A 16,703-nucleotide genomic window follows, 5' to 3' on the forward strand; every position below is an offset into this window, starting at 1 on the left:
ATCTTACTGTTTGATTTCAGAACACTTAAGTTTTTAAAAGGCAAAGGTTATTAGAACACGAGATCACAAATATCTTAAGCGGGGCAAACACTTATAGATCCTCTTAAAGTCATACAATTCAATAGGCGAAGCCAAAGTCAATGGGCAAAAATCTTTTATAGGATGAAGCATTTCTGGTAAGTAAATGGAAAAGTCTTTGCACAAGTTCTTAGGAGTCTTTGATAAAAAGAAGAATCAAAATGGTTTTCCCGTTTGCTTGGACCCACTTGAAGGTATCGGGGAGGCAGTTATTGAGTGATCTTGTTGTCATCTAGCCATGTTTCGGTTACAAATAGGATGTCTATCCCCTATGTCATTTAGGTCGTAGATTTCGGTGGCATGTTTGGACATTGACCTTCCGTTAATTAGATTGCAGTGGATCTTTTTGGTGTGATTTGGTTTATTTGTTCCCTGTTTTGATTTGTGGGTGTTCATTCGGGGTGCTTTTATGTTGACTCCGATTGGTCGAGGTTCAGTGAAGGCGGCTTCGTCATTGAATCGTTCTGTAAGATTGATGGTTGGGTTGCTGACTTCTATTGCTTCGTCATCTCCTGTCATTTGATGTGGGTATCGATAGTGCCTGTCTGTTCTTGTCATTTTGGGAGTAAGGAGATTGGCGTAATCCCATTCTCTTCTTGGATCCTCCAGTCTTTTTTCCATTGTTCGGGGGAGTTCTTTGTCCATCTGGGGATGTCTGTCATTGAAGTATCTAAGTTCTTTAGTTGGTGCGAGGTGCGGTGTAAGATATAAGTATTTTTCTCTTACAATGTTCTGTCGATTGTATTATTTGGCCGGGTGTTCTGTATTGAAGGAGTCTTCTACTGGGGGCCGTTGAGCTTGTGTATCCGTATTATTTGTATAGTGTTCCTTTTCTCTTTGCCAGCGTCCAATTCTGCGTCTGGTCATTTTGGGTCCTCGTGGAAGGATTTGGTCTGGGTGTCGAGTTTACACGGCCAGTTGCCCAGCTGTTGTGCCTTGTGCTAGGCTAGTGTAGAGTTTAATCCTCTTACGTTGTGGTGTCTGGATGCTTTACAAAGCTGTCTTTGTTCAATCGGTTGGGTTGGGGTGTTCCTCTTACAACGGGAGGGCTATTCTAGGGAGTACTGGACGTTGGTGGGTGGCATGGCTGGTATGGGCTATGGGTGGAGATGATGGTAGTTACTGGCTTTGGTGGCTGTTGGGTGTTATAGGGTGTCGGGTTCCTAGGATTCAGTTGTTGCAGGTACTGATAATATCCAGAAGAATGAGCAGACAAGAAGTGGAGAGGCTAGGTTTTACAGGTGGTTTACAATGAGATGGTACTCTTGGGTGTAGGATATCAGATGGTTGAAGGGCTGTAGGTTTCGGCGGGAGCCAAGCAATGATTGAATACCTCTATTCATGACCCCTGGACGACGGGCCCAGGTTCCGCAAATGGCAGGCAGTGATCAAGATTGGGACACCTAGGTATCGGGAGAAGGTTTAGGCCTTGCAGAAAGCAGGCAGTGATCAAGTATCAGGTTTGGGACATCTAGGTGCCGGGGGAGGCATAGGTTTGAGAGGTAGGTCATAATGAATGCCTAATTTTAAGATACCTAGACATCAGGAGGAAGGTCCAGGCCTCCCAGAATGGCAGGCAGCAATTGAACACCTGAACTGGGACACCTACACGTCGGGAGAGGCTCAGGCCTCACAGTATACCATGTTTAACAGTATAAAACCAGATATAGGAACACACATAGAATGGACTTTAGTATACAGTGGGGGAGAGGCCCAGGTCTCCTCATGCAGTTCAGGTACAGGGGAGCACACCTAGGTATAGTTTAGGTACAGGGGAATATAGCTAGATTGTGAGTTCTGTTTAGTGGGAGAGGCCTAGGTTTTACAATGTGGTTTGGTACAGGAGAGGACACCTACATTTGAGTGACCTGTATAGCGGGAGAGAGGTCTAAGTTTCACAATGCAGTTTGAGTAAGACAAAAGTTGCCCTACTATTCTTGGGAACTGTAGTTCAGTCCCAGAGACTCCTTCGTGGCACTGCACAACAAAGGGTGCTGTGTCACTCTGAAATGCAGATTGTTAGGGAGAATTCTCAGAAATGTGCCAATTCCTCTCTACCTTAGAGACCACCAACAACTTTGATGGATTTTGAGAACTTGAATTTTTAACCTGCAGAGAGTGAGACCCTTTTTCCCACTCATGTATTTTAATGTGCTTTTGAACTGTTTCTTTTGGTTATGGAGTCTGACAAACTCCATAGGCATCATCTTCTACACTGTGTCACACAGCACCTTCAGTGCAGTGGCACAGGGAAGTCTTTCAGATTTCCCAAACTGTTTCCAAGAGCAGTGAAGTGAAATTGACTTTACTTACATTTGTAACTTTCTAGACCCAGCACACACTATCTTACAATAGGGTGCTGGAGAGATTACTTACTATCCCCTTTGTCTAGTTTCTCATGTAACATTTTTATGTTTCCCCTTCCTCGTTGAACCGCTGGTAGCAGTGGTTTACTTTTAACTACCATGGTGTGCTTTTACCGCGGGCTGCGGTCGCAGCTGCAGTAAAGCACACAAGGGTGCCATTTTTGTCAAAATGGCCCTGGTCTTCTTTTTTTGCCATTTCTTTGTGGAAAGGTCTTTCTTTTGATTTATTTTGCGCGCCAAGCCAGGTTTGGTCCCTTTGTTCATTTTGCCTTTGGCGGGATTCACGCCTCTGGCTCCATGGTGTTTGGCAGGGCCACGAAGCGAGGGCGGTGCCCGAAACTTCCTGTGCTCAGGAGACAGGAATGCACTCTTAGGTGATTGACCGGCTGGCTGTTCGGCAAGGACAACCACCCTGCTGGGTGACTGACACCTAGGCTGGAATGAATGGGAGAAACCTGCATAAAAGACGAGGCTTTTCGGCTTGGAAGGCAGTGTCGAACACTGGACGAAGGAATCTGAAGAAGAACTTGGAAGAGACGCCTGCTGCAACTCCTGGACCGTTGGTTTGCCCAGTGAAGCCCTGCTACTGTGCTGAAGCTCCAAATTCGTCTCGACTAGAGAAGCCCTGCAAGGACTAGTTCTCCCTCTGAGTTGGTGGGACCAATCAACTCCAAGTAAGCCACCTGGACATCCATCTCGGAGCTGGTTGAATTTCAAGAGTTGCTGCTGGAAACCGTAGATCCAGAAGAGGAACACCAGTTTGTGTGCATTGCTTTTAAGTTGGGCAAGAGCTCCAGGAAGATCCTGTGGACTCCCAGGAAGCAGGACTGATCGAGCCTGAGCCCCCTCAACAGAGTGCAGGATCCCAGAAGCAAGGAAAGTCCATCTCGACTGTCAGGAACCTTGGTGTTGCTATTTGCAGAAGTCACAAGGAGCTGAAACACCGAAGTGCTACTTGTTTGAAGTTTGCCGGTTACGAGCGGTGACCGTCTCATTGCAAGAGTCCCCAGAAGTCCTCCCTCTTGTCCCCACGACTGAGGCCCAGGAACAGTGAGATCTGCAGAGCTGCACAGGAACAGGAGTAATCTGGTGCACTTTTTCTTGATTCTAAAGTCTGCGAGAACTTACCTCTAACTTTAGAGTTGCTTGCATCTTCTACTACTCACAAGTCTAACAGCTTGTGGCCCTACTTTGATTCGTCTCTTTCTTCAAAGACTTCTGAAACATTGTGCAAAGACTTTTCTACTTACCTTCAAAGAAGTGCTTCATCCCGTATAGACTCTTGCCTTTGGCTTAGCCTGCTTTAACTGAATTACTCTTATTGGGGGATCTAAAAGTATTTGCCTGTTTTAGAAATATTTGTGGTATCTTGTCTGCTCTAATATTTTCCCTTTTTACTTGCTCTTAACTATATGCTGAATGCCAACAGTAATGCATTAATGTCAACAGCACCCTAGCAATTGAAGTTACCTGTGGATGTTGGTTTCTGCTGTATGCCATCCCAAATGGGTATTTACTGATTCTGAATTTAACAGTGTATAATTTTGAAGTATATTTGTGTGGTGTTTTACAGTTCTCCCTTCTGAAGCAGGCTTATATAAACTGACTGGTAAATAAATAGTTTTATCAAGAACCTGTGCATGTAAGTATCTGCTTGAATATTTGTCACTGTGAACCTCTGTGTAACTCGCCTACGGCTCACATTGACCCCTCTTGAGATAAGCCTGGCTACTTGTCCACACTACCAACCTGTGTAGTAGAGACTTATACCAAAGTTTGGATTACTACTGCCAGGAGGTCAGGGTTGTTGTAGTGCACCCTAAGGGTACTGCATACAATCTTGCCTAACACAAGTGCTCACCTGAGGATGGCTCTTATTTTAAAGGTCCTGTTATTCATTTCCTCAAGGATCTGACAAACATTTTCCCACCGGTTCTTTTCATTGTTCCAACTTGGGATCTTAATTATAGTACTACATTTTTGATGGGAGCCCCACTTGAGCCTCTTCATTATTGTCCACTCAGATTGTTGACCCTAAAGATTATTTTTCTTGTGGCCATCACTTAGTGAGCGAGCTTCAGGCTTTATCATGCAAAACCTCTTTTACCATCTTCTGTAAGGGAAAGGTAGTCTTGAGGGTTTCACCCTTTATTTTTTCCTAAGGTGGTGGTTGAATTTCATTTGACTCAGAAAATCTTTCTACCAGCTTAAAATGATGAAGACTGCATTGGTTAGGTCCTAAGGGAGCTTTAAGCTTTTATATTAGCATACTTGCTAATGTCAGACAAGACAACCAACTTTTTGATGGCTATACTGGTCACAGGTTGGCACAAGCTGTTTGTTACCAAACAGACTTTATCCCGATGGATCATATTATGTATTTCTGAATGTTACACTTTAACTGGCAAGGATGTCCCTGATAAGGGTGCATTCCACAGGAGGGGTGGCTGCCACTTCAGCCCTTTAGATACAGGATATGTGCAATGCTGGGCTTTGCTAATTATTGCCTAGAGTCCTTGTCTGGTCAGCAAGCTAGATCTGGCAACGCTGTTCTTAACAGCAGAAATTAATAGAACATTCTTTCTCCCACCTCCATCTACAAACTGCAATGGGAGACTATTCAAGGTGAGGAATCCATGGTAGGACACAATCCTTTAGAAGAACAAATTACTTACTCTATGTAATGTTCTTTCTTAGGGATGTTCCTCTCGGAGATTCCTCATTGCCCTCCAAGCCTGCCACTCTAACCTTGGGTGAAGTTTCTGTGAGTCCTTTCTCTCTCAACGTATGGGTGCTAATTGGACCCTTGAGGCAGCAGTGCAATTAGAGGGGGGGGGGGGGAAACCTGAACTGAGGCAGCGGGCCCAGTGCTTGCTGTTTATAACGGCGTAAACGTTGCAGCCCGAGAGCGGGATGGAAGCCGCCGAGGGACTTTGAAACGCACAGCGCCCTCTGCTGGCGAATGTTTCCAAAGCTGCTAGCAGGATATCTGATATATCAAAGATGAGGAATCCGTTGGAGGAACATCCATCGGAACGAACATTACCATAGGTAAGTAATTTTTTCGCCTCAAATGTGATCTTTTAAGATGTAAGAAAATGTTCTAATTGAATTCCGGAGAGGCCGGATCTTAGTTTGAAGAGTTAAGTTATTGACCTATTCTTGTCAAATGCACCCTGATTTTTGCTTGCTGTCTCCTTGTTTTCAGTGTGGCGAGCAAGGACATTATGCCAACAGATGCACAAAAGGACACTTAGCATTTCTCAGTGGTCAGTGAGCACCCTGTGTTGTCAGAGAATGCTCCATGAACAGTGGAATTGGATCCCATCTGCCAATGGCATTGTCTGTGCGATCGATGCCTGCTCCTTACCCTTTGGTTTCCTACAGAACCTTGTGGAACTGTGATGTAGGACTGAAAACCGAGGAGCAACATGTTTTATTTTTTTATTTTTTATATTTCTCACTTTACATTTTAGGATTTTTAATTTACGCCCTTTCATCAGCTCCCAGCTGGGCAACCGGGAGAGATTTGATTTTGTAACAAGTACCTAAATGGTGATTTGGCCCGCTTTGCCCCGTAGCCCGTTTTCTTGTTGTATTGTAGATGTATATAGATTTTTTTTTTCTGCAATTCTTTCGAGGCACCCTTGATACACAAGCAGGAAGTATGGCACATCGAGCACAAGTGCTTCTCTATGACGACAAGAAGGGGTTGTTGGAAGGAAGATATTTACAAGTGGAATTGTATGCCATGTTTCCAGGTTCCAGTGTAGTCCTAGAAAATCACCTCATCACCTCCCATCACTAAAAAAAAAAAGGAACTGACCGCAGTTTTGGCTGAATTGTTATCTGTTGTCCATAAAGTCTTATGTATTTTTCTAAAAGAAAGGTCTAATGTGCAGGAGTTTCAACATTTCAACACTATGCTCTCTACTGGTGATGCTGTTTGTCAAATTTAAGTTTCCATTTTGGTGTGTAAAAACTAAATGATCCTCGCACTTACCTTGTTCTGGATAGTCCCCAATTACAACTGCGTTTTTGGCTCGGTTGTACAACCACGCTTTCTGCCTTAAAATGCAAGCCAGAAAAATTACAGTGGCAGCTGTTTAACGGTAACAAATTCACTGAAAGATGCACAAGAAATGTGAAAAGAGAAATTTTACTGGTCGCTGCTGTTTAGGTCTAATGTTAAAGCACTAGACACAGCCGTTATCCTGGAAGTGGAGATTACTTTAAGGATTGTGTATGTATGTGTGTGTGTGTGTAATGTGGGAAAGTGAATGTTGCTGCAGGTCTGTACAGTTTCCAGAGGCACATCTGTACTGTTTTGGGGATTTCGTTTATTTTAGAGGGTGTTCATTGTGGAATATTAATGCTAAACACGCAGCATGCTAAATTGCATAGTGATATCAACTGTTGGCACCAGCTATTTGTTTTCCTTCTGGAGCAGCCAAGGTGAAATGGTTTCTTAGCAGATGAGGACATAGTCAGGAGGACCTATGTGAGAAGTAGCAGGACTTGAAGGTGAGCAACCCTGGGCCACAGACGTGCATTCAACAAGAACGTGTGTTGGGAAAGTTGCGGTTGCAGAAGGTCCCAGTATTGTGGAAGTGCATTGACTCGAGCCAAGTAATCTATTTCCTTAAAAGGCTAAATCAAACATGGTTCCTTGATGTCTGTCCTAGCATAAACTTGACCGCTGGAAACCCCCTGCTTTCTGGAGAGATGGATTCCAAGGATATGATCCCAAAGGCACATCTGCTACCAGTCTTCTGACTGCTTGATATTTTTTTGTTGTTGTTTGTTTTGGAATGTGAAATTTGCAATTGAGCGCGTAATCTGCTACTTCCATTGAGAAACTCATGTTCTCCTCATTTCGGTTGTTCATGTAATGTGAAGCAAGCCTGTGATAACCTTCACTGGGGCACTTTCCAGACCTGCACAAACAATGGTACCATTCTGTGCAGTTGGACTTTGCACCTTATGGCCGAAGAACAAGCAACCTAATTTTATAGAATTGGCCTCAGCAATGTATTGTGGGCTATTTGAGAGACGAAAGTCGGTTTCTGCTGGCTTCAAAGCCTTTAATCAATGTATGATCCCTTCTGTCCGCCGCTAAAGATCTGTCATATTTCCCATACTAGGCTCTGTTATATCTTTTAAATATGTTTGTTTCTTTGTTTTAATCAAAATATCCCACTGGAAAAGCAACACATCTGGAAAGAATTCATCTTGTTTTAATTTGTTAAATGCAATCTAACGGAAAGGGTAAGTGATGCTCTTTAATTCAACTAGAAAAGGACTGTATGGGTTCGCTTTATACAGTTCTTTTTAAGCAGTTGAATAAACATTTTTTAATTGACTGTCTAATGTGTCATTAATCTGTGTACAGTACATGCAATTTGATATGATAATGTAAGAACAACATACCTTTTTAATTTTATGGGCTAGGTTCTTTGTACTACAAATGTACATTTTTCAAAGTGTTTTCAGTAGCAAGTTATTCCATTTTAATGGGACGAGAAAGGTTAGTCAAATATAAAAATGTTTTTTTGCGATATTTTGTGAATGCACAGGAAAGAAATTGAATTCAGCCAGACCGGGGAATATTGGCAAATGGCTCATATTATGTTCAGGTTAAATAGAAGGGTACCTGTAAATACCATAGGTTCTCCAGGTCAAGTTATGTATAGAAAAGAAAACAATGGGCCTAGGCACAAATGAGGCTAGAGAAAATACTTTCAAAATTCATATAAAAAAAATGTCCTTTTATAATGAAAACGGTTTCAATGTTTGTTCAAAACATACTTGTACATCATAAATTTCTTCACATCAATCTCTACTCTTGCATACTTTCACACATACCATGAATATCATCTATTTCAACAAAAATGTGAAACCTAATCACACATGAACATAAAACAATCCCATCAATTTCAGTATTGTTCTTCTGTATCTAAGTGTACATCTGGCGTTCACAGAATAGCCACAATTGCTTTCTATCAGATCAACATATGTTTTGGTTGTTTTAGGACCCCATTAGGTCCACTATTTCTCCGACCTTCTTCAGGATCTGGAAGCCACAATTCTGGGTTCCCGCTATAACCGAAAGAGTGATGTCTTCTGGGATATATCTCTAAAATCAAACAAAAAAAACATATCTATCAGTCTCTAACCTCTTCACTATTTCATGACACAGCTAACTTGTGTGTATCCATCTATTTGATGGTACTCATCCACACTCGCCTCTAACCAAGACCGTGTCAGGAGGAGTGTCGATGCTGGAAAATGTATCCGCCAGGTAACTGCTGTTAATTATAGGCACCTGAAAATGTAATATTCACAGAAAAAAGGATCTTTAAGTATCCATAACCAGGTCTCTGTATACGCTTACCGAGACCTCTTGAATATTGTGTGTCCCAAAGTGTATACATTACGTACGTTGGTCCTTTACTCCTCATGGCGCATGAATCGAATACCTCTATTGGGCTTCACTTGGAATAGGTTCTTAGGTCCAGTCACACGTGGTCTCCAGTATCAAATCCACTAGAGAAAAACCAAAGGCCGCCAATCACTCATGTGTGACATTTTATCTACATCAGAAGCTAACTAATGCCCCACAGTATCAGAACACCCCTTTCGAACTCAATAATTTCTAGTCTCTTTCTTCTCACCCTATATGTGGCTTTAATCATATGAGGGGACAGAGCATATTATGTTCAGTCTGATCTGTTATGGTTTCTCTGCTCATCTTGTTTCGCCGTTGTGGTTTGCTGTCTGTTTTAACATCTTGTTTGTTATCAAAATACGTGGGAGCTGTTGGCTTCTCTTTGAAACCTAGACAATGCTGGCCCGCTTAACAGGCTTCTTGTAGCTACTTCTTTACAGAGCAACTGGTGGCATCCAAATATATATAATCTAGGGAGGAGGTTGCATGTAAATATTGGTTAAAAAATAAAAGTTAGAATTAAAAGCAATTGCAGCCTACTTCCCATTCATTTTCCCAGAGACCAACAAGCTCAATTTTTGCAGGATGCCACAGCCTACGCCATTAGATGGATTTGGACCAGGTCTGAAACAACTTGGGCACAAAGCGTTTATTCTGTGCAGTCGTTTTTTAAATATTTGATGGAGAAGGGGGTGAGCCGGTCTCAAAAATAGAAAGCTATATGCCGGGTAAATTGCCAAAACTAGGGATTTTTAGAAATGAAATGGCTGTCATCTTCGTGTCTCTGCTCTGCACCTCCCCCCAACCCCCCCCCCCCCCCCCCCCCCCCCTCAATTCGAGAGATAACAGCAGCTATAGCTTAGGATATTGAAACGGAAATGGAGGGAAAAAAGCCATTTGCAGGTCGAAAAAAAAGCAAATGCCATACTTGTAGATGTGGGGGTCGGGGGTGTGGATAGAGGGCACCAAGTGAAATTTGGGAGTTGGAGGGGTTCTAGGGACGGAGTTTGCAACACAACTTTTCTGAACCTTTTCTGCTGATATCGCAAAGCAAACTGCGTCCCAGAAACAGCGTGTGTTGTGGGGGGAGAGGGCAGGTGAGGTGGCCATCTGGGGTGTGGGGGGAGGGGGGGCTCTTGGTGAGGGTGTGGGGCAGGCAAGAAAGCATTTTTTCTGATTTTCACGGCTATAAAAACTACAGATAGCCGTGGTTAACTGTAGTTCAGACATAAAATTACCACAGCCAAGGTGATCTGTAGTTATGTACCTGCAGCTATAGGAAAAAAAAGTACAAGAAAATAGAGATTTTGACAGGTCCAGTGACCTCTGGGGTGGAAAATCACTGGCTATGGCCAATGATACAATAGGCATCCAGGACTCCAATCCATGCAGTAACCGGGACTGCCCCTCCTTAGCTTCAAAGCAAGGTAGCGGCTGGCACCCTCAGGCCAAGGGGGCAAGCACCTAACTCACTTTGAAGCTGGGGTGGGGGGGGTCGGTACGCTTACTGCATGGCTGGGAGACAGTCCACAGTCGTGAATGCAGTGTGTTTTCTTAGTTTGAAATATCTTGGAACACGTTAAGGAAACGCACAGCATCCACATTATTTATTTATTTTTTTAAACGTGCGAATGTCAGTCCTTGAAAGTATTGCAATTTATTTTTTGACTTTCACTGAATTGCTTTCTGATATTTGTAGTTTCCCAGTCAAGATGGGGGTAATAATGCCACAATTGTGCACTTTTTGCCTAACATAGTTCGATAATTTAAATATTTGACTGACAATGATACATGTACTTTAGTGCAGTTATTTGCCCCTGTTTTTGGCCTATTTTCAGGGCACAAGTAAAGGACACGTGGGTGGACAGCACAACTTTATTTCAGAGGGCAGATGCAACCCCTTGGTTTTTGGTGAGGTTGGCAAGCTTGCTCAAGTATTTGGCTGGCAGGATTGTCCTGTTCCCAGTGCAGACACTTACCCACTAGACTACAAGCACTTGTTTCATATTGGGGTTTTGTTTTCCAGGGAAAACTACACGGCAGATTGCTGGATTTAAAAGGTGAGCACCTTTAATACTTTGCCAGCATATTTAATGGAACATTTCCTCTCTCAGGTTATTTTTCTGGTGTTCATTACTTTTAAAGTCCAATGCTATATTTTTTTTTTTTTTGCACTTTCTTCTAAGGGAAGGTCAATTGAACTACATATGTTTATTTCACTTTAAGATGTATGTTAATTTACTGAGTGTACATGGGTGCCAGCTTTTGATTTTCGCTGTGGAGTCAAATGTCCCTGGGCATATGTTACTCAAGCAGCCGGTCATGTTTTGCCTTTTTCCGTGCTGCTTAAATGCGGTTAGATCGGGTTGTGCAATGTATCACAACATTCACCAAGAGACCGGCCATAAATGAGGGGCTTGTAGTACACTGCTTAACCAAAGGGTGTGATCCGTGGAAAATAATTTTATCGCACTGTGCATTAACGAAAAGCATTGTGAGGGCTCAAAGCCTGCAATCTTTTATACATAATACCACTGTCAAAACGGGTCAAAATCAGTTTGTGATTGATGAACGTCTAAACGAGGGGCAAACAAGTTCACACTTATTCCAATATAATTGGTAAAAATCAGTACTTTTCAGCCATAAGGTTTAGTTTGTTTTAATTGTGTATGTGTATATATATATATATATATATTAAAAGAATAGTGTTTTTAAACTTTCAACAGTAAGTGCGTGAAGTCAAAAAAAATATATACAAATATCTTGTTTTGTTCACAACACGATCAATGTTCATACACAGTAATTATTCCTCATTAGAGTGCTTCTCCTATCAAGATTTGAGTTTAACAATTTGAAGGTAATGTAAAGACTTTCATTACATCATTATTTTCTCAAAACATCTCTCACAAGAATTCTCAACATTGCTTTCAAAGTAAATCATAGATCCGAATAGTTTGATGGGAACTAAACATAGATGCTGCGGTCGTGTTGGTAACTCTCAAAAGGGCATCCCCTATCCTTCACTACGCGTTTCGGGCTTTGTTGTGCCCTTCTTCAGGTAAAGATATAACTTTATACTTTTTATAGAAGTAAAGAGATGAAATAAACTCTATTTAGATATGTTTACTCATGTTATTACTAAGATTTTGTATTTCCTCCGAAGAATTTTTTCAAATTATAACTCGGTCACTAACCTAAAAATTAGGAGACAGCCGAGTTGCAGGGCTTTTCTAGTTAGTAATGTAGAATGTTTAGCGTGCCTGTTCTGTGGGCAAGAACACGCTATTATGTTATCTGCCATTGTTAAAAAAAGGTCTCCTGTGGGACAAGTCGCTTGTAAGGCGCTGTGTACCACTGGGAGACCAAGATGCATTAAAACTTGATGTGTTAGATCTTTTGGGCCAATGTCACTCACCTAGTAGATTTGCTGACATGTATCGTAACTGCTTCCTTTTAATGGACCAGTCTACTGACCAGTCCGCTCAACAGTGTGTTGTGTCTTCATTGGCTGTAAATAATTAAGGGCGTTAACCTATTGTTTGGTTTGCATTTATTTGTTACACACGTCCATTAGGAATATGCTTGATAATTGTCCGCTCATACCTTAAAGACCGGAGCAGCTGTCATGTTCTCGCATATCCTTTCTGTGTTGCTGGGGAAACGCTGGTGGCGTCGTCCTCTGTAGCATTTTGTATTTGGATATTCAATTGGCTGTTCTCTCCTCCCTATATCAATGTATATGATTGAATTAGTCATGCATAATTCCCTAAAGCCATTCCTGTCTTCATGCAGCTAAGCGATTCAGTGATTTTCTAGGTTTATCTTTTCGGAGAATACTGCGTCTTTCTTCCACATCCTCAGACGCTCTGAACAGCTTCACACAGCGTTTGCATCAGCGCATTGTTAGGCGACCACAATGCTTGGCCGTCTTTTATGTATGCGCTTAACTTCTCATTCATCTGCCATCTTACATGTGTTAAAAATACGTCTGGTCATTAACTGTGTGTGTTTAAGGATTGTTCTATTTTAGGCGAAGGATTATAGGATAATCTGTCCCGTTTAGATTGTCTGAATTACGCTGCGCTGACAAGATGTACACTGAATATTAAATGGCAGTCGCGTAATTGCAATTAATCGCATGTGCCTAGATTTGATGTATGGCGTTGTCTTAAACAATGGTTGATAATTCCCCAGGCTATAAAGTGAGCCTGTCCATTCAGGATATTATATTGTCAGGACAATCCATAAGGTTACACTGGTTCACCCATCTGTACCCATAATCTTCGCAAACTTCTCTGACCCCATTACATTGGCAGACATATTGATTCTGTTTTGAATATGGTGGTTTTTGAGTATTAACTGAACTTAACTGATGTTTAGGGGATGGCCCATGGTAAATGTGCTGATCAAAATTGTTTGTGTATTTAAAATAGATTGCGCAATTAGCTCATGGTAAGTATGTCATACTAGACAATCTCCCTTTCAATTATTTTTTCAGCCATTTCTGTTCTATTTTACACATTTTATGTATCCTGAACATGTGCCATTCAGGTAAAGTCTAGCATACTTTTAACATAAATCACCCTTTGGTTATGGGAGTCTCAACAGGTCAGCTGACTGCTGATGTCCGGTCACAAAAACCTCCTAGGTATTATACACATGTAACCCATGTATACATACAGTTAACACAATCATTGTTGGCATTTCATAAAGATACAGATGTAAGAGTCTTATTGATGAGCTAAACCACTGATTTACAAATGGCAATTAAAATCCCATTCGAGATTCATCCAACGTGGGTACATTGTGTCAAGCTTATTGATCAATACATTTCTCTTTTTTGAAGCGGCTTAGTTAGGCTCCCTCTCTCCTTGGTAGGGTCACATGTTCCAGAATCACAAACTGGATTTCTGCAATTATGTGTTTCAGATCATTGAAATGTTGTGCCACTGGTGATTTAACTGAGTGTTGTCTAGTGGTGACCAGTTAATGTCGAGTCCATAATGTCGAATGACAAAAATGTCGAAAAAAATGGGGCAAATTATTTTTTTTCGAATGTCATTTTTTTTATTTACTTTTTTTTTGCTTTTGTGGGTTAAAAAGGGGGGGGGGTTCCCCCCATTTCGAACAGAAAATAAACAAAGACATTCGAAATGTTTTTTCACCCATTTGTTTTTCGACATTTTTGCATTCGACATTATGTAATTCGAAAATGTAACTATAAACCCTGTCTAATATTTGATTTGTGGTCTCCCGTCTGATTTTAGCCTTTCTACCCCAAGTCCCACGTAGTATATCCCACATGGGCATTTAATCCCATGTATGATCTTCTTCGTGTCACACATGGATGTGTGCATTAGTGGGATTTTGTGTCCTTTATGTGGGTGATTGATGTCCAAGTGATTTCAATCTGGCACACACCCAACCCAAAGCCCAGCATGTAGTGCACAACTGAACCCCTTATTTATTTTTGTCTATAAGTTCAATATTCTGAACGATATACCACTCGTATCACACCTTTCTCCTGAGGACCCCCCGATCACACTGAACCAGGAATCAGGCTAGTTTGCAAAGGTAAATATTTTTCTGATGTTTGTTAATCTGCTTAGAATCACATGCTGTGCATAGTCCGACATCCAGTGGTCACTGCTGAGTATTGCATTTTGTTTTTCGTAGTCGAAAAGGCGTGTCTGTAACACTATCCCTATAGTGACGTGCGTTGTACCCACAATCCCTCACGCGTTGCAAAGGTAAATATTTATGTATTTAAAATTTAATCACAGTATATTTTAATAGGTACACAACAATCACCACTGGAGTGACAGAACACTGAAGAATATCTTTAACAACTAGGAAGAAGTAATGAGAAAACAAATGCAGCATAGAAATAATACTTTTGTGTTGGTTCAGATGAGATGGCACTATGGTTAGAGGTTCCCCCTGCAACACCCCTCAACCTCCCAGTAGGCAATTAAATAGATGTGAGGAGAGAGCAGGTATTCAGGAATAGCAGAATCAAACAGAATATTAGTCCCCCCTTTCCCCCTTCAAACACCAGAGAAAAACGGAATTGACTTTTCAGCTGTCGGATTGCCTTTAAAATGGTCTTTAGAATTGACTGTGCAAAAACACCAAATGTGGTCAAAAATACTTACATTGTTATAAATTCTTATGGGAGCCGCTTCGAACAGTTGCACACAAGCAATGATTTAGTCCAAAGAAAACATTTGAAATCTTAAAGTCCAAGTTGGAAGCAGTTTAAAGCTATTTTACACGTGTAAACCTTTCAGATTTATTTTTCTATGGATAGATATGGATGTTAGGTACAGGTAGGAGTTGACATTTCGTTTCTATCACAAAAACTGAGTAGTTATAGAGGTTTTAGTAAAGGTCGTTTTTGTAAAATAGGTGCGAGAAATGGAAAACAGGAATGCACTTTTGAAAATGACAAATGGATTTGCTTACACTAGAGGATGACTATGAAAAAGCGAGTACCACAGAGGAATCTTAGTTACGTGATTAGTGTAACCCACCTACTGAGGAACTTCAGATGAGAAAAGGGTCAGTGCAAAGATAGTTCTAACGATACTGGTTCTGAAGGAAAGATAGGATGGGTTTGAGATGGGAATAAAACAATGCAAAGATACTATGGGCCACAGTTCTTCCTATTAATACTCACAGGAAAAGTTATTAATTGGACCGTCTGCTCTGGTCATAGGATTGGGTCTGGTCTAGGAAAGGAAGCACATCAGGCATGGTACTGGAACAGATAGGCCGGTCGCCGGATTTGCACAGGATCTGCCCTCCTAGTCTGTGGGTATTTTAATCAGCTGGATAGCGAGTTACTCAGGCGAGCCTAGTGGTGGCAAGCCAGAGAATTTCAGGATACTGGTTCAAAAGTCTTCACACCACACAGCACTTTACTGGGTGGAGAGAATACATTTGAGGATTTGGGCCTTGCTGGAAATCAATAGTTCTCTATCGCTGGCAAGCGTCTTGGCATCTGGATCTGGAAGAATATTAAAGATGGATGTAGAATGCTGGATCAGAGTGCTTCGCCGGAATCGGGAGTGTCAGTGGATCTGTGAGTCCCTTTGTGTTGTCAGCTGTCTCTATCCTTTAAAATGACATCACAAAGGGGGTGTATGGGCCGGCTTAGCAAAACTGGGATAGGACCACACTTCATCTCTGCCTTGCAATTTGAGTGATTGGATCAAGGCCAGATGATGTCACATTTATGGTTTGCTTTACAATCCTCAGAAACCTCCCTTTAGCCACTGGTCTGAAAATTGGATTGGATACTAAATGTACATTTCTACATTGGTCACCTTTATACAAATAACACACAAAGATGCCATATTTTATATAGCAGCTATTCCTCAAAGCCCCGCAGCGATGGGATCTTGTCTCAACTTTCTACAGAATTTTGCCCTTTTTGCTGTTAACCCAATTTCCAAATTGTATACAAATTTCCACAAATGTGTTTAACACAGGAATGTGCGTGTACATTTTCACAATTCTAACATTAATACATTTTGCATAAAACTACATATATTGCCATTCCTGTCCAGAATGTGTCACACAGTTCTACCGCCTCTTCACACGTGCAGACAAAAATTAAATTAACAACTGTCCTTTTTTATATTTTTCACCCTTTTGGATGACAAGTTATGAGTCTTTTAAGACTGGTTCTTTGTTCATGTTTAGCAACAGATGGTCCGCCCCTTTTTCTCTCCCTGCAGTCCAGGGGCATCCCCCTCCTTGTTTGTTCCTTCCAGAAGCCATTTCCCTTCACACCTCCAGTTTCATGG

General features: G+C 41.6%; 1 protein-coding gene across 1 annotated transcript in view; it reads left to right on the forward strand.

The window, feature by feature from the left end:
- Positions 1-7,807, forward strand: part of CPSF4 (cleavage and polyadenylation specific factor 4) — a 135,490-nt gene extending 127,683 nt beyond the window's left edge. Inside the window, exon 8 of the mRNA XM_069645577.1 lies at positions 5,653-7,807. Within this exon, the coding sequence (XP_069501678.1) occupies positions 5,653-5,721 (69 nt within the window). The 3' untranslated portion in view covers positions 5,722-7,807. The remainder of the gene's footprint in view (positions 1-5,652) is intronic.
- Positions 7,808-16,703: the final 8,896 nt, after the last annotated feature.

This window comes from Ambystoma mexicanum, chromosome 2p (assembly GCF_040938575.1).
Source record: "Ambystoma mexicanum isolate Mex_15411 chromosome 2p, UKY_AmexF1_1, whole genome shotgun sequence".
NCBI classification, from domain to species: domain Eukaryota; kingdom Metazoa; phylum Chordata; class Amphibia; order Caudata; family Ambystomatidae; genus Ambystoma; species Ambystoma mexicanum.